This window comes from Rosa rugosa, chromosome 1 (genome assembly GCF_958449725.1).
Source record: "Rosa rugosa chromosome 1, drRosRugo1.1, whole genome shotgun sequence".
NCBI classification, from domain to species: Eukaryota; Viridiplantae; Streptophyta; class Magnoliopsida; order Rosales; family Rosaceae; genus Rosa; species Rosa rugosa.
This window is the reverse complement of record NC_084820.1, coordinates 52,489,254-52,511,632: the sequence shown is the minus strand read 5'-3', so window position 1 is coordinate 52,511,632 and position 22,379 is coordinate 52,489,254. Positions and strand designations below refer to the sequence as shown.

Sequence of the window (22,379 nt, the reverse complement as noted above, 5' to 3'; positions counted from 1 at the left end):
TCTATATATAGATCATGACCTATTTCTATGAGGAGAAGAAGTAATTTGAGATTTTGAAATCTCACTCATCCTTCCACCATTTGGTTCCATTATAGAAGTTCACTTCACATTGTGTCATTCCACTCCGAGTCCCCAAGTCCAAACTGATCGAACTCACCGTTGGTTTGTTGGAAAGCAAGTTATTGTTGCAACTGCTGGCATTTTATAACAATTACCTTGAAGTTGAGGTTACATGACTGTTAGAAGTTTAGATGCACTAATTTTTCGTAGTACTATATAGCTAGTATTGACCAGATGAACTTAGTAAGCTTGCTGCAACTAGAGGAATGACCGAAGAAGTGATTCCATGACCTTATCAAGTACAGCAAAGTGAAAATGAAACTATCATCTTAACCAATGGACGCAAATTATATACTAGTCCTCATTCTCGTTTTGCTCAGCATTTGAAGCTAAAGCATCACATGTTCAAGGAAGTTAACATGATACTTGATACTATGTAGGAAATTAACATACCTAAGCATTTAACCTTCAAAGACAAACCTGCGAACCAAAACGAGACCAAAAATTCACTTTTCGGGCAAATTATATATTAAGAGCAACAGTCCATATCAGAACATTTTATGGAGCACAACTATGGCAGATCAACTTTTCGGGCACAGAGATAATACAGCAAGTTCCATTCTCTGATCTCTATATAAATTGAGCAGTCTGCCATTTCATTGTATATATACCTGCTCATTAGTTCATTTACTTCATCATATCCTAGCTAACCATGGAATTCACCAACCTCGGAAAATGTCTATGTTTCGCTTTGATCCTCGTGATGTTTGGGGCTTGGTCTTCTGAAGCCACTTCTCGCACTCTCCAAGATGCATCAATGTATGGGAGATACGAGCAATGGATGGCTCGTTATGGACGTGTCTATGAAGTGATCAACGAGAAGGAGAAGCGCTTCCTAATATTTAAGGAAAATGTAGCATTTGTAGAATCATCCAACAATGATGCAAGCAAACCTTACAAATTAAGTGTCAATCAATTTGCAGACCTTACAAATGAAGAATTCATTGCCTTGAGAAATCGATTCAAGGGTCATGAATGTTCCAGAAAGACCACTTCTTTCAAGTATGAAAAAGTTACTGTGCCAGCTACTGTAGACTGGAGACAGAAAGGAGCTGTAACCCCAGTCAAGGATCAAGGCCAATGTGGTACGTAATTATTTAAGCATCTAGCTAGAACATTATTATTTATAGATGATAAAACAACTACCATTTTTTTAGTATAAAAGAATACTAGTCTAACTAGTAAGAATTTGTCATATCTATATACAGGATGCTGTTGGGCTTTCTCAGCAGTGGCAGCCATGGAAGGAATCACTCAACTTACTACAGGTAAACTAATCTCTTTGTCCAAGCAAGAGCTGGTTGACTGTGATGTGAATGGTGAAGACCAAGGTTGTGAGGGTGGCTTGATGGACAATGCATTTGAGTTCATCAATCAAAATCATGGACTTAGTACTGAGGCTAATTACCCCTACACTGGTGTTGATGGTACATGCAATGCCCAGAAGGAAGCAAGCCATGCAGCCTCAATAACTGGTCACGAAGATGTGCCTGCAAATAGTGAAAATGCCCTTCTTAAGGTCGTCGCTAATCAACCCATTTTTGTTGCCATTGATGCTAGTGGATCTGATTTCCAATTCTATTCAAGTGGTGTTTTCACAGGAACTTGTGGAACAAGCTTAGACCATGGTGTTACTGCTGTTGGTTATGGAGTCAGTGATGATGGGACTAAGTATTGGTTGGTCAAGAACTCATGGGGCGCACAATGGGGTGAAGAAGGGTACATAAGAATGCAAAGAGATGTTGCTGCACAGGAAGGTCTGTGTGGTATTGCTATGGCAGCCTCCTACCCCACTGCATAAGTAATATACCATCCAGTGAATATTATGATATCTACATGAACTGCTTGTGCTTATGATGCTTAAAAGTTACCATATATATCTGTAAGAAAACTACTAGTGTCATCACAAAAATGAAGAACTCTTTTTATGTTTTGTTTATGTATGATTCTCTATATATAGATCATGACCTATTTCTATGAGGAGAAGAAGTAATTTGAGATTTTGAAATCTCACTCATCCTTCCACCATTTGGTTCCATTATAGAAGTTCACTTCACATTGTGTCATTCCACTCCGAGTCCCCAAGTCCAAACTGATCGAACTCACCGTTGGTTTGTTGGAAAGCAAGTTATTGTTGCAACTGCTGGCATTTTATAACAATTACCTTGAAGTTGAGGTTACATGACTGTTAGAAGTTTAGATGCACTAATTTTTCGTAGTACTATATAGCTAGTATTGACCAGATGAACTTAGTAAGCTTGCTGCAACTAGAGGAATGACCGAAGAAGTGATTCCATGACCTTATCAAGTACAGCAAAGTGAAAATGAAACTATCATCTTAACCAATGGACGCAAATTATATACTAGTCCTCATTCTCGTTTTGCTCAGCATTTGAAGCTAAAGCATCACATGTTCAAGGAAGTTAACATGATACTTGATACTATGTAGGAAATTAACATACCTAAGCATTTAACCTTCAAAGACAAACCTGCGAACCAAAACGAGACCAAAAATTCACTTTTCGGGCAAATTATATATTAAGAGCAACAGTCCATATCAGAACATTTTATGGAGCACAACTATGGCAGATCAACTTTTCGGGCACAGAGATAATACAGCAAGTTCCATTCTCTGATCTCTATATAAATTGAGCAGTCTGCCATTTCATTGTATATATACCTGCTCATTAGTTCATTTACTTCATCATATCCTAGCTAACCATGGAATTCACCAACCTCGGAAAATGTCTATGTTTCGCTTTGATCCTCGTGATGTTTGGGGCTTGGTCTTCTGAAGCCACTTCTCGCACTCTCCAAGATGCATCAATGTATGGGAGATACGAGCAATGGATGGCTCGTTATGGACGTGTCTATGAAGTGATCAACGAGAAGGAGAAGCGCTTCCTAATATTTAAGGAAAATGTAGCATTTGTAGAATCATCCAACAATGATGCAAGCAAACCTTACAAATTAAGTGTCAATCAATTTGCAGACCTTACAAATGAAGAATTCATTGCCTTGAGAAATCGATTCAAGGGTCATGAATGTTCCAGAAAGACCACTTCTTTCAAGTATGAAAAAGTTACTGTGCCAGCTACTGTAGACTGGAGACAGAAAGGAGCTGTAACCCCAGTCAAGGATCAAGGCCAATGTGGTACGTAATTATTTAAGCATCTAGCTAGAACATTATTATTTATAGATGATAAAACAACTACCATTTTTTTAGTATAAAAGAATACTAGTCTAACTAGTAAGAATTTGTCATATCTATATACAGGATGCTGTTGGGCTTTCTCAGCAGTGGCAGCCATGGAAGGAATCACTCAACTTACTACAGGTAAACTAATCTCTTTGTCCAAGCAAGAGCTGGTTGACTGTGATGTGAATGGTGAAGACCAAGGTTGTGAGGGTGGCTTGATGGACAATGCATTTGAGTTCATCAATCAAAATCATGGACTTAGTACTGAGGCTAATTACCCCTACACTGGTGTTGATGGTACATGCAATGCCCAGAAGGAAGCAAGCCATGCAGCCTCAATAACTGGTCACGAAGATGTGCCTGCAAATAGTGAAAATGCCCTTCTTAAGGTCGTCGCTAATCAACCCATTTTTGTTGCCATTGATGCTAGTGGATCTGATTTCCAATTCTATTCAAGTGGTGTTTTCACAGGAACTTGTGGAACAAGCTTAGACCATGGTGTTACTGCTGTTGGTTATGGAGTCAGTGATGATGGGACTAAGTATTGGTTGGTCAAGAACTCATGGGGCGCACAATGGGGTGAAGAAGGGTACATAAGAATGCAAAGAGATGTTGCTGCACAGGAAGGTCTGTGTGGTATTGCTATGGCAGCCTCTTACCCCACTGCATAAGTAATATACCATCCAGTGAATATTATGATATCTACATGAACTGCTTGTGCTTATGATGCTTAAAAGTTACCATATATATCTGTAAGAAAACTACTAGTGTCATCACAAAAATGAAGAACTCTTTTTATGTTTTGTTTATGTATGATTCTCTATATATAGATCATGACCTATTTCTATGAGGAGAAGAAGTAATTTGAGATTTTGAAATCTCACTCATCCTTCCACCATTTGGTTCCATTATAGAAGTTCACTTCACATTGTGTCATTCCACTCCGAGTCCCCAAGTCCAAACTGATCGAACTCACCGTTGGTTTGTTGGAAAGCAAGTTATTGTTGCAACTGCTGGCATTTTATAACAATTACCTTGAAGTTGAGGTTACATGACTGTTAGAAGTTTAGATGCACTAATTTTTCGTAGTACTATATAGCTAGTATTGACCAGATGAACTTAGTAAGCTTGCTGCAACTAGAGGAATGACCGAAGAAGTGATTCCATGACCTTATCAAGTACAGCAAAGTGAAAATGAAACTATCATCTTAACCAATGGACGCAAATTATATACTAGTCCTCATTCTCGTTTTGCTCAGCATTTGAAGCTAAAGCATCACATGTTCAAGGAAGTTAACATGATACTTGATACTATGTAGGAAATTAACATACCTAAGCATTTAACCTTCAAAGACAAACCTGCGAACCAAAACGAGACCAAAAATTCACTCCATGCCAAGATGCTAAATAACGGTCTCCTCTATCTAACAACGCTCTTTCCTCCAAAGTCGAATCAAATGAGCAGCAGAACAAAATTACCCTCCTATAAATGAGGAAGTACCTTTCAAAAAAAAGCGAGCAAGGTAAAATCAGATTTAGTATTTTCACGTATTGAAAAAAAAGGACCACGGAAAAAGAATCTGGACCCTGCAAAGCACATTCCTCGAATTGAACATTTTTGTACCAAGAAGAGAAAAATAGAGGACCAAAAAGAAATCTTAGGCGCGCGGATCGATCGTGACAAAAACGGCACCGTTTTTGTGATTCCGATACTGAAAAGGCCGCGTTTGTTTAACAGGATATAGTTGCGGTGGTGGCGCTGTGTATATAAACCTTCTCCAGTCTGATTCGTGTGTGTCAAACACGGCCACACATAGAGAGAGAGAGAGAGAGAGAGAGAGAGAGAGAGACTCCACCATGCAGGAGGAGACGAAGACCACCGTTGACTACCGGATGGAGAGAGCGTCCGGGCCCCACTTCTCGGGCCTCCGACTCGACGGCCTCTTATCTTCTTCGCCTTCATCACATTTGCCTGCCGCGGATTCTTCAAACCTAGCCGACTCCAACGCCGCCAAGCAGCCCTTCGTCATCGGTACTCTCTCTCTCTCTCTTCGCAATTCAGCATTTGATTCAGTCTGTCTGCTACTGCATTTGATTGATTGATTGATTCGAGTAGGTGTTTCTGGAGGTACGGCTTCCGGCAAGACCACTGTGTGCGACATGATCATCCAGCAGCTTCACGATCATCGCGTCGTTCTTGTCAATCAGGTTCAGTGCTCTCATTACTCTGCATTTTCTGCCTCCAATTGATTACCTTCACTATAAATTCTGAACAACACTTGTTTGATTTGGTCACTTTTTTTTTTATAGGATTCATTTTACCGTGGTTTGACACCTGAGGAGTCTGAACGAGTCCATGAGTATAATTTTGATCATCCTGGTAATCACTATAAATCCAACTTAATTACTCTCAAGTGGAAGTAGACTATTTGTTGTGCTAAAATTCTATTTCAGTATCTCATGGTTCCGTTTTGTTTTTGTAGATGCATTTGACACCGAACAGATGTTAGAATGTGTTCAAAAGCTGAAGTGCGGGCAGTCTGTCCATGTTCCAATTTATGATTTTAAGATACATCGACGCTGTTCTGATACTTTTCGGCAGGTATAGAGCTTCTTTTGCTTCTAAAATTGGTTGTTGTTATAGTTTCTATTGCTAATAGTGACCTGTGAATGCACATCTCTTTGACCTCTGGATGCATTTTGTTTACTTTTTTGTCAGGTGAATGCTTCTGATGTCATAATCTTGGAGGGGATTCTCGTTTTCCATGACCAGCGCGTCCGTAATTTGATGAACATGAAGATCTTTGTCGACACAGGTTTGATCTCCTCAGTCTAGTTTCTTCTGTCACTTTTCATAATTAGCTATGTTTTGCACTTTTGCATGGCATCCTTATTTAGGTTCTCACACCATGTGGTCTTGATATGTCAAATTACATGGTTTTATAGAGTCTAGAAAGATTTGCTTCTGCAATCAAATATGAAAAGAAAATATATAAATATATTTATGAAACCTGGTTAAGAAAATGCGCGGAACTCCAGAGCTGACTTGTAAGTTCTCATACTGCCTACTGATGTTAAGGTTGCTAATTTGTAAACTACTGCTTAATAGAAACCATGGTGGCATAGGCGCTTGGATGGTTAATGATACTTTTTATTCTTAGCCAAGCCATATAGAATATCTTCATTGTTTTTTTTTTTTTTTTCAAATTTCAAATAATACTCTTATCAGCTTGTAGGTTTTTACAAAAATAAATAAATAAATAAATTCCTTTTATAAAAGTAGTACAAGTTTTCTTTAGTATCTCATCTACCCTAACCTTTTATTTTTAAAACTTCTGAAAAGAAATGTGAATGGCTATGCCAAAAGCTATATGCACTACTCAAAATCAGCCTCACCTTTTCATTTCTCTTTTTTCATTTTGAAAAATTAAATAAGTAAAGAATCTCTTTGTATGTGTGCTCTCTGAATGTGTGCTGTCTCCTTGTTTGCCCTTCAGATGCTGATGTCAGACTTGCTCGTAGAATAAGACGAGACACTGTTGAGAGGGGCAGGGATATTGACTCTGTTCTTGAGCAGGTAAGGCCCCACTCTTGAACAATCTCTTTGTACAAGACTACTTGGTGCATCGCTCAGTTCATAAGATTGGGAATACATAACCATGTTTCCTGTTGAGTTTTGTTAGAGAAGAGTATGACTATAGTGATCTTTCAATTTGAAAAATCACATCGAGAGCGTTATGCTTATCATGCAGTATGCCAAGTTTGTCAAGCCTGCTTTTGATGATTTTGTTCTCCCCTCAAAGAAGTACGCTGATGTGATCATTCCCCGGGGAGGCGATAACCATGTTGCTATTGATTTAATTGTACAACATATTCGGACAAAGCTTGGTCAGCATGATCTTTGCAAAATATATCCTAATGTGTACGTTATACAGTCCACATTTCAGGTATGCCTTCTGTTTTATGTTATTTGGTGTTGTAAGCATATTCTTCACCCCCTTTTTTTTTTTTTGGGAGTCAAAACTTTGTATGTTGGCTTTGACTTGGGACACTAGTAAAAGTTAATTACTGCTGATCTGCTAGAGCATAAAAGTAAGAAACCTTGCTAAACCTTGTTTCCTGAGCTTCTTGCATCTTTGACTCCAGACTCTTAATAGTAAATGTTTTTTTGTGACTGACTCAATACTAGATGATTAAATTAGTCTTCGTTGTTATTTTTTTTTTTTTTTGGAACATTTCTATAATTTAGGCATGCCAAACTCTAAACTTGTAATTTTTAGCTCTGAAATGATTTCACAATCACATTTCATAGACCTTAATCTAGTTGTTCTCATATTACAGATTAGAGGCATGCATACACTGATTCGAGACCGAGAAATATCAAAGCATGATTTTGTATTTTATTCGGATCGCCTAATTCGTCTGGTAATTTTTGTTTCACGCCTTACTCAAGTTTCATTTATACTGTAGTTCAGCTTCTATGTTCTTATACTTTGATGTGGTCTCTAGGTTGTGGAGCATGGCCTTGGTCATTTGCCATTCACAGAGAAACAAGTAATAACTCCACCAGGTGTGCCCATTATGTTCTGCCACCCTCTTCTTATTACTTGTATTTATGTGCATCTCTATATGAATCACCGGCTATGAAGCTTCATACATGTTTGGTCACTGACAGATAGTGGCAGCTTATATTTCTGTCTGGTCTTTCATGGGATGTTGTGTCTACTTTTGTCTCTGCACATTTAGACATGTTCTGCAGAAGGAATAATCTGCATGTCCTTAAATTTGGTCTTTTCTTGTATTTCAGGATCTGTGTATACTGGGGTTGATTTCTGCAAGAAATTATGTGGAGTTTCAATTGTTCGAAGGTGAGCTCTAAATCAGGTATTGATTTTCAGAAGTTACAATTATGTGGCAATCAGACCTGTGCACTTGAATACCTGGGTAACTGGGTTGGTTACCATCTTTTTTCTGTAGAATTGTGATGTATCCAATTCTATTTCAGCGCTTTTCTAGGTGCTCTGGAAGATAATAATAAATGTTTATATCCTTTATGTATCTTGATCTCTTGTTTGCACATACCAACAACCATTTCTTGTTTGTTATGGTTAGTGGTGAGAGCATGGAAAATGCATTACGTGCATGTTGCAAAGGAATAAAAATTGGGAAGATCTTGATTCATCGTGATGGAGACGATGGCAAACAGGTGACATTATGTTTATGAAGTAGGAATGACTTTGCCAAGAACTAAGCATTCCTTTCTCAAATTTGATAAAACTTCTGTATAATTGAGTTATTCCACCTCAAGCAGCTTATATATGAGAAGCTCCCCAAGGATATTTCAGAGCGTCATGTCCTGCTTCTAGACCCTGTACTTGCTACAGGTAATTCCATTAAGTTTCTATAAGCTTGGTTCTCCATCTTTGCTCTCTGCATGTACTGAGGAAAAGTAGTTGGTGATTAAGAAAACTTTGTATTCTAATTGCCCAAAATATGGCCTATCTTAATAGAAGCATATTTAAACATGTATACTTGCTGATGATTGAAATGCCATACCAATCTGAGTGACTTGTAGGTAACTCTGCTAACCAGGCTATTGAACTACTCATACAGAAGGGGGTTCCTGAATCGCATATAATATTCTTAAACCTTATATCTGTGAGTACTTCTTGATGCTTGCTGATTACGTATTAGTATTTACGATATGAACTACGCTGATTTACCACTATTTTATTCTGCTTTAGGCTCCTGAGGGAATTCATTGTGTTTACAAACGATTTCCATCCTTGAAGATCGTCACTTCAGAGATTGATGTTGCCCTCAATGAAGAATTTCGTGTCATACCAGGGTTGGGTGAATTTGGTGATCGTTACTTCGGCACGGATGATTGATCATAGATAAGTGATCCTAATTGGGCTGTGGCAAGTGAAATAGATTGTGATACAGAAGCACCAAGGAGATTTGTTTATGCAACTCCTGCTACTGACTCAACTTTTGAATTATGGTGTATTACACTTATGTCCTAATTATGGTTCGGTTGCTTGAATCGGTCAAATTGCAGTATTTAAACATTGTGATGTTAGTGGCATCATAATGCCCTCGTATGCAATTTGTAAAAGTTCGGAAATTTCAAAGCAATATAGCCAGGATTGGGATGTCGAGGGTCTGGTCTGTGCTCTGTACAGTGTAGCCTTGTTTTCATTGACTAATAGACCTATTTTCCATTTGAATGTTATTACTTATTATGAACAAGACAAACATATGGGTCGAAAATGTATATTTGATTCCTAAGGTTGAAAATGTCCCCAGGTTATATATATCGTATTTCCAATGTCTGGGTGAGGGTCGGCATCACATTGACTAATGAATTGCATTGGTTCTGTATATATAGGACTCTTTTGAATATTTGCATAGATATCTTTTTAGTCTAAATACCATCATAAGAACGCAAGAAGCATGGAACACAGTACTGCATCGTTCTTGCTTCTTTCACTTTTACTACTGTCAGGAACCTCATACCTTGACACAGTCACACTTGGTTTCTGCCATGCAGACGCTAATGTAGGTTGCATGGATATCGAGAGGAAAGCCCTTCTGAAGCTCAGAGAGGGACTCGCTGATCCTTCAGACCGGCTTTCATCTTGGGTTGGAGTAGATTGCTGCAAATGGAGAGGTATAGGCTGCAACAAGACAACTGGACGCGTGGACAGCCTTAATCTTCGCAACCCGTATGTAGATGTTTCGGAGAGTGATGATGGAACACTCCATGCTTTAGGAGGTGAGATCAATCCTTCATTGCTTGTTTTGAAAGATTTGGTTTACTTGGATTTGAGCATGAATAACTTTGGAGGTCTAGAACTTCCAAGTTTCATTGGATCACTAGAAAAAATAACATATCTCAATCTATCTGGTGCATCATTTGGTGGAGTAATTCCCGCCAATCTTGGAAACCTTTCAAAATTGCTTCATCTTGATCTCGGTAATAATGCTGCTGAGAGTGATCTCAGATGGCTTTCCAGTCTTTCTTCCTTACAGTTTCTTAACTTGGGAGGAGCAAACCTTACCAAGGCTGCACCATATTGGCTTCCCACTGTTAATATGCTCCCTTCACTTCTTGAATTGCATTTGCCTGGTTGTGGACTTTCCATCCTTCCACCTACTCTTCCTCATATCAATTTCACATCACTTTTGGTTCTTGGCCTCTCTGCCAATGGTTTCAACTCCACACTTTCTCCCTGGTTGTTCAATCTGACTGAACTAGTCAGCCTTGACCTAAGTATGAACAATCTCAATGGAGAACTTCCAGAAACACTCGGGAGTAGTTTGACTCATCTGAAGAACCTTGATTTGTCAGAGAATTCAGACATCGGAGGTCAGTTGCCGAGAAACTTGGGAATGCTATGCAATTTGCAGTCTCTTGAACTTTCAATCAACAAAGTTACTGGTGAGATAACTGAGTTCATTGATAGTTTGTCTACATGCACAAACAGCAGCTTAGAGAGGTTGGATTTAGGTTATAACAGTCTGACAGGAAATTTGCCTAATTCATTGGGACTTCTTAAGAAGTTAAGACACCTCACGTTGTGGTCCAACTCATTTCAGGGTTCTATCCCAGAATCTATTGGAAACTTGACATCTTTGGAGGAATTTTACCTTGCAAGAAATAAACTGGGTGGAGTCATCCCAGAAAGTTTTGGGCAGCTCTCATCACTCGTTGCAGTAGATCTCTCTGAAAACACATGGGAAGGTGTTGTAACAGAAGCTCATTTTCTGAAACTTCGAAGCTTAAAAGACGTGTCAATCCAGAAAGCCTCCCCAAACATTTCCCTAGTTTTCAACATTAGTTCTAATTGGATACCTCCTTTCAAATTGAGATACTTGAACCTTAGATCATGCCAACTGGGTCCCAAATTTCCTGCATGGCTTCGAAATCAGACTGAGCTTGTCACGGTGGTCCTCAATAATGATAAGATTGTAGATACCATACCAGATTGGTTTTGGCAGTTAGATTTGTTATTAGATGAACTAGATGTTGCTTACAATCAACTAAGCGGCAAGGTGCCTAACTCGCTAAGGTTCAGCTATCCTGCTACTGTTGATTTGAGTTCAAACCTGTTTGAGGGGCCCCTCCCACTTTGGTCATCAAACATTACATCGCTGGACCTCAGGGATAATTTCTTTTCAGGGCCAATTCCTTCGAACATTGGTGATGTGATGCCCTCCTTGTCAGATTTAGACATCTCTAGGAACGGTTTGAGTGGAAGCATTCCCCTGTCTTTAGGTAATCTAAGCCTACTGACAACCATGGTTCTCTCAAATAATTACTTGTCTGGTGAAATTCCTCATTTCTGGAACAATATACCATTCTTGTATATTGTAGATATGTCAAACAACAGCCTCTCTGGTACAATTCCAAGATCCATGGATTCTCTTGGTTCACTCTTGTACTTGATTCTCTCTAGTAACAACTTGTCAGGCGAACTTCCTTCATTGAGAAACTGCACTGGCATGAAGAGTCTTGATCTTGGGGAAAATAAGTTCTTTGGAAACATTCCGGCGTGGATAGGAGAAAGCATGCTCTCTTTGTTGATTTTACGCTTGAGTTCCAACTCATTCACCGGAAGCATTCCTTCAAACTTGTGTGGCCTTTCCAATCTTCACATATTGGACCTCTCACACAATAACCTGTCTGGTCATATTCCCCGCTGTGTTGGTAACTTGAGTGGCTTGAAAACATCTTTATTCTCAGATAAAGATACATCATACCTTTACCAGGGAAAGTTGAAGGTAGTGGCAAAAGGAAGAGTGCAAGACTTCGATCCCACTCTCTATCTTGTTAATAGCCTAGATCTCTCAAACAATAACTTATCAGGTGAGATGCCGAGGGAGCTCACGAGCCTGATAAAGTTGTGGACCTTGAATTTATCCATGAATCATCTGACAGGAGTAATTCCATCAAGGATTGGGCGCATGGAGTCAATAGAAACTCTTGATTTGTCACTAAACCAGCTTTCAGGTTCCATTCCACAGAGTATGGTTTCATTGACATTCTTGAATCATCTAAACCTCTCATACAACAACTTGTCTGGGACAATCCCAACAGGCAACCAGTTTAACAGCCTGGTTGATCCATCAATATATGAAGGCAATGCCGCTCTTTGTGGTTATCCGTTGCCTGATTGCCAAGTCAATGGCGGAACTCCTCAGGGTCCGAGTGAAGGTGGAGAAGACGCTGGCTTTAAAATGTGGGGTTTCATCATCAGCATGGTGATCGGTTTCGTTATGGGGTTCTGGGGAGTTTGTGGGAGTTTGATCATCAGCAAGTCTTGGAGGAAGAAATATTTCCACTTCACTGACAAAATGATTGTTGCTTGTATACGGAAATACCAGGGGGAATTTAAGTAGTTTTACTTCAAACTTGTTTTTTTTTTTGTTTGGTCATTCTGGAGTAAGCTTGTTGTTTTCTGTTCCTAATAAGAGTTTGTAAGCTTTTCTGTTCTAAGCTAAACTACAACCTCTTACATCTTCTCTTCTTTTTACCTTTGCACGCCATGGTCATTACTCTTAGTCCTGTACATTAGTACATACAACTATACCAAGTAGAACACACACAAATTATTATTTTCTTCTTTCTGAAATTGAAGCCAAATCGTTGCCAACTATTATTAATCAAGGGATCATTTTGTCGTGATCAATTATCATGTGTCCGTCATTCAATGGGGTAAATACACAGGGTAAAAAAATAAGCATATGCTGTATCCATAAACATCCAAATAAAATTAAGCATAAACAAATCATATTACTCCGGATGTTTGGATCGAACAATTTCAAATTTTAAATGCTGAAATTACAATTCCATCATTTATATTCCCCACAAATAAACTAATAAAAAATTTCTTAGAACTCAATTTTATATATAGGAACTCGGCTTAAGGTTCCCAGTCTACAAAGAAAGTGCCTGCCATCACTTCCAAACATGTTGAGCTCTAGAAAAATCACACAGTAGGCGAAGTACATCTCCTGATGACCCTCACAGAAATGACAACTAGGATCTTTAGTTAGCTTTCTTTCCATCTGTGCTCATTTCTGAAGACTCTTAAGAAAAGATTTGTAGCTTTTTGGGTATATGAAGCTGCTAAACCTCCTTCCATTTTCAGACAAGGAGTCAGTAAGAAAATTTTGCAATAGATCGTTAATCAGTAGTTCTGAGGATGTGATCAACAACTGCGGCAGGCAAGTAAGGCAAACCAATTATCTGCATTAATATAACTAGGATCGGTGGCTAAATTATGATATCCCACAGCCAGACCAATTATCAAAATTTAGTAGAACTTCCATCCCCAGTTCTCCATATCAAACCTTGTTTTACTAAACTTGCACCATGTGACCATGGGGTAGCTTTTCATGCTTGCGAAAAAAAAAAAAAAAAAAAAAAAGGTTTCTAGTTTCTTTTGACATGGTATAATGTTACTGTATATATTCTCAATCAACAAAGGGAAATGGTAGGGTACAAAAATTTGGCAAGCCAGGAGCTTTTTTTTTTTTTTTTTTTTTTATCTGAGGCAAACCAGGAGCTTATAAGTGTATAATCTGTCAAAATCCTTGTATACACATTCATGTTAGGTGAAATCCATGACTATCTATCCTCTAAAAAAGAAAAAGTAAAAAGAGAAACAGCAATATGCATGACTTTGTGAATATATATTCCGATGCCCAGTAAAGTGTCAACCACAAGGACCACAGCGAAGTTGGAATCACTGTCATCAGCTTGAGCATGATCTTGATTTCATGTTTTTCTGCCTGCATATGATTTTACAATGTGATATTATTACAGAGTCACGCCAAAGCAAAAGGATACGGATATATTGGGAAAAGAAGAAAGGATTAAAAATTAGCCACCAACCAGAATGAATCCTTCTTTTCTTGTGCCAGGAAATCTTCAAATGAAATTCCAGTAAACTCCACATCTTTACTCTCCATTTGCTCTCTCGATTTGGTCTTCAACTCCGTGCAGGCACTAGTTTCAAGCATCTTTCATGATAAAGGAGAAACAATCATCAGATTATCTTATAAGAAGAGTGACACTTCAATTAAATATCAATTTTCTTTTGTTGAGGAGACACAAGTTTTACAAAATTGTGAAGACCAGGTTTCATCCCATATAAAGAAAATATAAAATAAAAAACTTCCAAACTTCTTCGGTCATGACTTCTAAGAGAATTAGGACATGAATTTAAATCAGACCAACATCATCAATGGCATGACCTGGAGAGATGTCTAAAATCTTTTATCTTAAACTATAGAGAAAGGGTTATATTGATACCTTCTTGTATGCTGGTGAAAGCTTAAGCTGTTGTTGGAGCCAATTGTAGACAGATGCATCCTCTTCCAGTCTCTTCTGTTCTAATTCTAGCTTGCATATCTGAAATATCAACGCATAAATCCTCTTGATAGATAACCCAAGTACTTGGATAACAATCTTAACTACCAAATTTCAAAATCATTTTGGTCAGCCAGCCAACCTGTTTACGAAGGCGGTCAAAAGAAGATCTATCTGCCTTGTATAGTAAAGCCTTTCTTATTGTGAATTTACGCTGAATGGCATCAGCCCTGATAAAAAAGGGAAAGGTGATGCAATATTAAAACAATTACAGTCCATGTTACACGCGTGATACTGAAAATAAAAAACAAGGAGAAAGTTAAGCTTCTTGAAAATAGTTTGAGAACATACTTGTGCTGTAGCTCATTTCTAGCCTCAACTAAGCAAGTAGCAAACTGTCCAACCTGCATATGAGAAAACAAAAACAATTATATCATTGTAGGTGATTCTGCATGTTACTTAACTATCTTTCTATCATTGAACTGTAAATTGGATGTGTTTGACTAGTCGCAAATCTGAACTTAAGAAGTTTGGAATATATGCACAATTAATTAAAACCGGAGAATAACAAAGAGCAATATCATGGATTTTCGGCTATCTGCCTCTTTCTAATTTATCTCAAATGTACCATATTTTTCTTGCGAGTAGAAACCAGAAATCACAAAGGTTATGATGAGACACTTCTAACAATTACAAACAGAAAAGTTCAAAATCTTGCTCATATAGTACTGTCAAGAACACAAACATCTAACTTCGTTCATTCTCAAGCAAGCTCTAGAGATGAAGACATTTTCAGAGACTAAAGGACAATAAGATGACCTGAAGAGGCAAACCCTCTTAGGCTCAAGTTATCTAACCGATTCTTATACAAGAATAGATTAAGATTTACAGTGCAGAAACAAATAAATTTTGTAAGGAACAGAGATGCTGATAGCCTGATATATCATACATGTTTAGGCATTAATTCCAGAACTGATATCCTGAAGTCATTTAGCACAGTTAAAAAGTGAAACCAAGCTAGTCCTTTTGGTAACTACTAAACTTCAGTAGGCTCATTTCTACCTCAAAGGTTGGACTCAATGTGAGCTTAAGGTATAAACTATAATCTGAAGTCTGCCAACAATCACATAATGCCGGAAACAAATGATTCCTTGGGACATCTAATAAAAACAACATCAAAACAAAGGTCATTTCCAAGCTTGGACTTGGACTATTTTCAAGAACTGCCCACTCATCAAATCAAAAGTCAAGTTCATTGGGACAAATCAAGCAACTCACAACACCCTAACCTCCCAACAGTATAAAAAAATAAGAAACATGGTCTCATTATTGTTTCACATGTAAGAACTATCTATGATCTCCCTTTCACACTGGTGATGCCACACACCTCTTTGTGCTTAAGCATATAAAATTATTACTAAAGTTAATCCTATACAGTCTATACTTATATAACAGAACAACCAAATCTGAGGCTAGCACTCTTGATGCTTAACTCAACCTTTTGAACAAGTTAACTCAACTACTTAGAAAAACAAAGGCAAAAGAAGTATCATGGAGTGCCTTTATGGAGCTCAGATACATGCTCCTCTTTATACAACTTGCCAACTTATTTGACAAAACAATTATCTAACACAATCTGATAGCTTAAACATGAAAGTACATCTCCCACATTTTTCAAATGTACCTCAACAGGAGAAGTACTAACAGCCTAAATTCAATATGTACCATTACATATCATCATCATCATGAACAAGTCAGCAGCAAGACAATACCAACAACTCAAACCACATACATTAATACTCTATATGCATACCTCGTCTCACAAGGCTATTATAACCATTTTAAAATACCTGAGAGAGCGTCAATTTCTTGGATGCATTACACTTCATAAGCTCATCATATTGTTTCTTGATCTTTCTTTGTGTAGCACTAGTGGATGACGTAAACGGGTAGAAACACACCACATCAGCCTTGATCTGAGGACCCGAATTCCCTTTCTCACTCATATCCTCCCCACCACCGCCATCTTGTTCCAAATGTGATGTATTCTTCTTCTTGGCCCTCCTCTTCTTTTTCACTTTCTCATTGCCGCCGGACCCTTCCCTCTCCTCGTCCTCCGAGCCCGACCCTTTTTGGGCCAAATGGGTCGGGTCATTTTCATTGCCTACCTGAGTGGTCTCGGCCAAAGTCTCGGACAGAAACCGCTTTAGTTCAAACAGGTCATTCTGGGTCTGTTGCTTGTGCTCTGTTTTCCTCAGCTTTACGAAAACAAAGAAAGGGATGGCGATGAAGAAAGTGAAGAGGAAGACGAAAAGGCCCAGATTGGACATGGGTGTGTTGCGTTTGGTGAAATCTCAGAACCCGAATTGGATAAAGCCGCCATGAAAACGCGTCATTCACGAAGACATAGAGAGAGAGAGAGAGAAAGACAGAGGCTTTAGGAGAAAAGATGGAAGCTTTGTTTGTGATTGGTGAGTTGTGTCGTTGGGGTAAAGTGGGGGGTTTTGGATTCAAAGCGAGGGAAACTCCAGAAGAGGTTGCTAGAAGTACGCTGTTGCTGCTGGTTGGTTTCAAGTTTCAAGTTTGAAGCTTGAGTTATCTTTAATCACTTTCAAGTCTCACACTTTGCTTTCATATGGAGGAAGATAGGGGTGTCGTGTTGTAACTCCCATAACAAGCTCTGCCACACCTGTGCCTAGTCTTCGTAGTATTTGTACCCCAAATAAGTATTCTCATTTGGTGACCATGGATTGGTTAATCTCGTATACAATGTATTGGGAGATTAAATATCTTTCACTCATTTCTCAAAAAAAAAAAAAAAAAATTAGGTATCTTGCGATATTTATGAGTAAATAGGGTTTTCCTCTTTTCGACCTCTTCCGCATGATGTTATAGATCGGCATTTAGATTCACAAGTTTGTGTATGTTATCAGGGTTATCGGGATTTATAGGTGTTTTTCGAGTTAGGGTACATGATTACACGAGTCATGTAGAGTAGGCCTATAACAATTTTTATGATGTAAATTCTTTAGAATTGAAGCATTTTACTGACCTTTTGTCTTCCTATTTGATGTGTATGTGGGAAAGTGGTCTAATCCCGAAACCCATGGATGAGAGTTTCTTCTCAAATTGAAGGTGAAGATATCAATTTTGAGGTATAGACATTATTAGTCTTCTACTTGCTTATAGCTATAGTACTGTTTTTTATTACATTATAGTTGCTTGTAGGCTTGTAGCTATCATGTTGTATTGTTGATATCAATAAAAGAATCCCTTGATTCACCTTGTGAAAGTTTTTACTCGGATTATCAGAAGGCATGCATGGGTTTGAGTGTGACCACTGTTTTAGAGCCAAGGACTGTCCTGACTTTTCAGAGCATACAAGGATGGGTGACCACTGTTTTAGAGCTAAGGGCTGCCATATACAAATAAATGGGTTTCAATTAAGCATATAAGGATGCAGATGAATACACAGGTTGATTAATCATATCAAACAGAGGTTTGCATCTAGGTACATTATGCCTATGAATTAGATACTATCAATTAAACTTGATTCATTGTAGTGAGTAGTATGTTACTAGTTCACTGTTTGATATTTGGACCACATGAGCTAGCTAGCTAGCTTGCTTCTTTGTACCGTTCAAGCATTGTTATGTACTCGAGATTGAATGTTCAGTAAGAAATGTAAACACTCTATCACTTGGTTATTGTATTAATTTCTTATGTTTTCATCATGTGAATATCTTTTTTGTTGTAGAGAATTACAAAAAATGTTGTATTGTATTCATCTCACCATGAGGTTTATATAGGGTTACATCATGTATACAAACGGCAAAACATAATAGTTATACTGTCAATCGCACATTACAAGTATGTCAATCGCACATTACAAGTATGTCAATCGCATACATTACGAGTATGTCAATTGCATACATTAAGCAATACTTATTGCATGAATAGTCATTATCATTTACAACACTCCCCCTTGGATATTCCATATCAATAGTGTTGCCTCTGCTATGCGCTTCGAAGTTGCCTCGTCAAAAACCTTGCCAAGTAATAAAAACCCTGTGGAAAAAACAACTTTGGTCGAAGGAGAAAAAGAGCACAACGCGCGTGAATGTGGAGTAGTCGACATCCTTCAACACTCCCCCTTGTGCCGCTCAAACTTGGTGATGACGCTTTGATCGTTGACTCACTAAAAACCTTGCCAGGTAACAAAAACCATGTGAGACAAAAATAACCCTGGTCGAAGGGCAAAAAGAGCACAACACGCCCTTCACTCTTCGAGATCGAACATGTAGACATCATACCTCCCCCTGATGTCAAGGTCTCCCCCTGATTTCTACAATTATAGGAGTTCGGATAACTTTCTTAATCTGATGCTCTTAACATGTTTCTCGAAAGTGGATTTAGGTAACGACTTGGTAAACAAGTCCGCTACATTATCCTCTAAACGGATTTGATTCACTTCAATATTTAGAAGTGTTTGTTGTTGCTAATTGTAAAAGAACTTAGGCGATATATGCTTGGTGTTGTCGCCCTTGATGAAACCTAACTTCATTTGCTCAATACAAGCTGCATTATCTTCATAAATGCATGTAGGTTTATCTGTGGTAGACTTCAAACCACAAGTTCCTCGAATGTGTCTAACTACAGACCTTAGCCATATGCATTCTCGCACGGCTTCATGTAGAGCGATAATGTCTGCATGATTCGAGGAAGTAGCAACAAGGGTCTGATTTGTAGACTTTCAAGATATCGTAGTGCTTCCCATGGTAAAGACATAACCCGTTTGGGAGCGACCTTTGTGAGGGTCAGAGAGATACCCTGTATCAGCAAAACTCATCAAGACATCGTTGTCATTTTGATGGAGGGGAGGAGGAGCACTGAAGGTGGCGTTTTGCCTTGTGGAGTCCGATCCCACACTTCCGTTATTTCTTTTCTCTCTATAGGGATAGAACAAACCCATATCAATCGTACCTCTCAAGTATCGAAAGATTGTCTTTATGCCAATCCAATGGCGGCGTGTTGGCGCAGAACTGTGTCGAGCTAACAAGTTCACTGCGAACGAGATGTCTGGTCTTGTGCATTGAGCTAAGTACAATAATGCGCCTATTGCACTTAGATAGGGCACTTCAGCCTCTAATAAGTCTCCGTCCTCATCCCTTGGACGAAACATATCTTTTTCAGGCTCAAGACTACGATCGATCATAGGAGTACTTACAGGCTTTGCTTTATCTTCATTAAAGCGCCTTAATAATTTTTGAGTATATGCTGACTGATGGATCATAATCCCATCACTACGGTGCTCGAGTTCTAGTCCGAGGCAAAACCATGTTTTCCTAAGATCTTTCATCTCAAATTCGGATTTCAAGTACTTAGTAGTTTCCTTTAACTCATCTAGAGTTCCAATTAGGTTCATGTCATCGACATAAACTGCTACAATTACAAATCCGGAACTTGTCCTTTTTATAAACACGCATAGGCATATTTCATTGTTCTCATATCCCTTCTCAATCAAGTAGTCACTTAGATGGTTATACCACATCCGTCTGGATTGTTTCAATCCATATAGTGAGCGTCTCAATCTTATTGAAAACGCACTCCATGGTTTAGAGCCACTTGACTTAGGTAATTGAAGTCCATCTGGAACCTTCATATATATCTCTGAATCTAGATCCCCATAGAGATATGATGTAACCACATTCATAAGCTGCATGTCAAGTTTTTCGGAAACTATCAAACTGACAAGGTAGCGGAACGTTATAACGTCCATTACGGGATAATATGTCTCCACGTAGTCGATTCCAGGGCGTTGTGAGAAACTTTGCGCCACAAGGCGGGCTTTGTATCTAACAACCTCATTTTTCTCATTACACTTTCTAACAAAGACCCATTTATGGCCAACATGCTTTATACTTGGGGGTGTCAGCATTATAGGCCCAAATACCTGTCTCTTTGTTAGTGAATCCAATTCAACCTGGATCGCATCTTTCCATTTAGGCCAATCTGCTCTTCGTTGACATTCTTCAACGGAGCAAGGTTCGATATCATCTTGTTCTATAATTCCTTGAGCAATAGAATATGCAAACACATCATCAAGGATAATAGAATCTCTATTCAACGTCTCATATACACTAGTGTAATTCATGAAGATCTCCCTATTCCCTGGAATTGGTTCTAACATTGGAGCGTCCCCCAATGATGTCTCTTGGACATAACCATAATCCGAAATATCTTCATGAGACGGGTTATTTATGTCGATGATTAATAGATCTTTTTGTGCCAAACTCGCTTTCTTTCTCAGGCGAGAATCCATCGAACCTTTGGGCCTCCCACGTTTCCTTGCTGGGAGCCCGGTCTGAGCCACATTGCCATCACTATTAGTGGTGGCGGCGCCATGCCCAATACCCCTAGGGGTGGCGCCATGTCCCTGATTTTTAGGGACATCAATCCTTGCAGGCACGTTTGCAGCAGGTATATGTGATCTTGTCACTTTAGCGATATCAGAAAACGCAACAGGCATAGAGTCTGCTACGTTATGAAGATCGAGAATTCTCCGCACTTCAATTTAGGACTGTGCAGTTCGGGGATCAAGATGAGACAAAGTGGGGACAGACCACGACAATTCATGTCGTTCCTATTGAACATTATTGTTCCTATCTCCCCCTAACGACGGGAAGACTGTCTCATCAACGTGACAATCCGCAAATCTAGCGGTAAATAGATCGCATGTCAAGGGTTCTAAGTAGCGGATAATGGTTGGAGAGTCATATCCAACATAAATGCCTAATCGTCTTTGAGGACCCATTTTGGTGCGCTGTGGCGGCGCAATTGGCACATAAACTGTACACCCAAATATGCGTAAGTGTGAGACATCAGGCTCATATCCAATAACCATCTAGGACGCAGAAAAGGGTTGGTGGCAGTAGGCCTCAGACGAATGAGCATAGCTGCATGCAATATTGGATAGCCCCAAGCAGAAACAGGGAGATTGGTGCGCATAACCAATGCTCTAGCGACCATTTGAAGTCTTTTAATGGTAGCTTCTGCGAGCCCATTTTGGGTGTGAACATGAGGAACAGGGTGTTCATCCTCAATCCCCATGGACATGCAATAGTCATCAAACGTTTTTGATGTAAACTCTCCAGCATTGTCAAGACGAATTGACTTAATGGGATGATCAGGGTGGTGAGCCCTTAATTTAATGATTTGTGCTAGGAGTTTAGCAAATGCAGCATTTCTTGTGGACAATAGCATGATATGTGACCATCGTGTCGATGCATCAACCAACACCATAAAATATCTAAATGGTCCGCAAGTTGGTTGAATAGGTCCACAAGTATCACCTTGGATTCTTTGTAAGAATGGAATATTTTCCTTAGCAACATTAACCATCTTCGGTGACATTAATATTTGTGCCATTTGGCAACATAAATTGAGCTGGTCCTCAACCATGAATCAATTGTGATGGTCCAGCCATCGTAGTCACAGAAGATCGACTAGGCGTCATCCATAGAAATAGTTGCCTATGTCGCAATATAGTATGTGTGGTGCCACTATCAACAAGGCATTCCAACTCTCCAGGAAACATACTGAAAAATAATAAAGTTTGAAATTAAAACATGTCCATGACATCGAATAATAATACGATACTTTATTAATAAAGATAGCCAA

The 22,379-nt window shown here is 38.9% G+C and overlaps 6 protein-coding genes across 7 annotated transcripts; 5 read left to right on the top strand and 1 right to left on the bottom strand.

Moving 5' to 3' along the window:
• Nucleotides 1–772: 772 nt before the first annotated feature.
• Nucleotides 773–1,213, top strand: LOC133730304 (senescence-specific cysteine protease SAG39-like). The gene has a single exon (XM_062157925.1). It carries the CDS (start codon nucleotides 773–775, stop codon nucleotides 1,211–1,213), a length of 441 nt encoding a protein of 146 aa, XP_062013909.1.
• Nucleotides 1,214–1,328: 115 nt separating this feature from the next.
• Nucleotides 1,329–1,921, top strand: LOC133740746 (vignain-like). Its single transcript, XM_062168696.1, has one exon. It carries the CDS (start codon nucleotides 1,361–1,363, stop codon nucleotides 1,919–1,921), a length of 561 nt encoding a protein of 186 aa, XP_062024680.1. The 5' UTR covers nucleotides 1,329–1,360.
• A 936-nt stretch (nucleotides 1,922–2,857) lies between these two features.
• On the top strand, nucleotides 2,858–3,995 carry LOC133740738 (senescence-specific cysteine protease SAG39-like). Its single transcript, XM_062168684.1, has 2 exons — nucleotides 2,858–3,274; nucleotides 3,398–3,995. Exons 1-2 carry the CDS (start codon nucleotides 2,893–2,895, stop codon nucleotides 3,988–3,990), a joined length of 975 nt encoding a protein of 324 aa, XP_062024668.1. The 5' UTR covers nucleotides 2,858–2,892; the 3' UTR covers nucleotides 3,991–3,995.
• Nucleotides 3,996–4,964: 969 nt separating this feature from the next.
• On the top strand, nucleotides 4,965–9,480 carry LOC133725399 (uridine/cytidine kinase UKL1, chloroplastic-like). Its single transcript, XM_062152647.1, has 14 exons — nucleotides 4,965–5,351; nucleotides 5,436–5,527; nucleotides 5,630–5,699; nucleotides 5,803–5,921; nucleotides 6,039–6,135; nucleotides 6,817–6,896; nucleotides 7,072–7,266; nucleotides 7,661–7,744; nucleotides 7,829–7,889; nucleotides 8,127–8,187; nucleotides 8,432–8,525; nucleotides 8,631–8,703; nucleotides 8,895–8,977; nucleotides 9,064–9,480. Exons 1-14 carry the CDS (start codon nucleotides 5,177–5,179, stop codon nucleotides 9,208–9,210), a joined length of 1,431 nt encoding a protein of 476 aa, XP_062008631.1. The 5' UTR covers nucleotides 4,965–5,176; the 3' UTR covers nucleotides 9,211–9,480.
• A 201-nt stretch (nucleotides 9,481–9,681) lies between these two features.
• Nucleotides 9,682–12,763, top strand: LOC133725397 (receptor-like protein EIX1). 2 transcript variants are annotated; one of them, XM_062152646.1, is made up of 2 exons: nucleotides 9,682–10,097; nucleotides 10,674–12,763. In XM_062152646.1, the coding sequence occupies exons 1-2, from the start codon at nucleotides 9,776–9,778 to the stop codon at nucleotides 12,722–12,724; spliced, it is 2,373 nt and encodes a 790-aa protein (XP_062008630.1). In that variant the 5' UTR covers nucleotides 9,682–9,775; the 3' UTR covers nucleotides 12,725–12,763. The 2 variants fall into 2 exon arrangements, with proteins under 2 accessions (XP_062008630.1, XP_062008629.1); XM_062152645.1 differs by having other exon boundaries at nucleotides 9,682–12,763.
• A 1,220-nt stretch (nucleotides 12,764–13,983) lies between these two features.
• LOC133725400 (uncharacterized) lies at nucleotides 13,984–17,381 on the bottom strand. Its single transcript, XM_062152648.1, has 6 exons — nucleotides 16,550–17,381; nucleotides 15,051–15,103; nucleotides 14,842–14,929; nucleotides 14,643–14,741; nucleotides 14,223–14,350; nucleotides 13,984–14,119 (listed from the first exon to the last, which is right to left on the bottom strand). The coding sequence occupies exons 1-6, from the start codon at nucleotides 17,027–17,029 to the stop codon at nucleotides 14,083–14,085; spliced, it is 885 nt and encodes a 294-aa protein (XP_062008632.1). The 5' UTR covers nucleotides 17,030–17,381; the 3' UTR covers nucleotides 13,984–14,082.
• Between the last annotated feature and the right edge of the window lie 4,998 nt (nucleotides 17,382–22,379).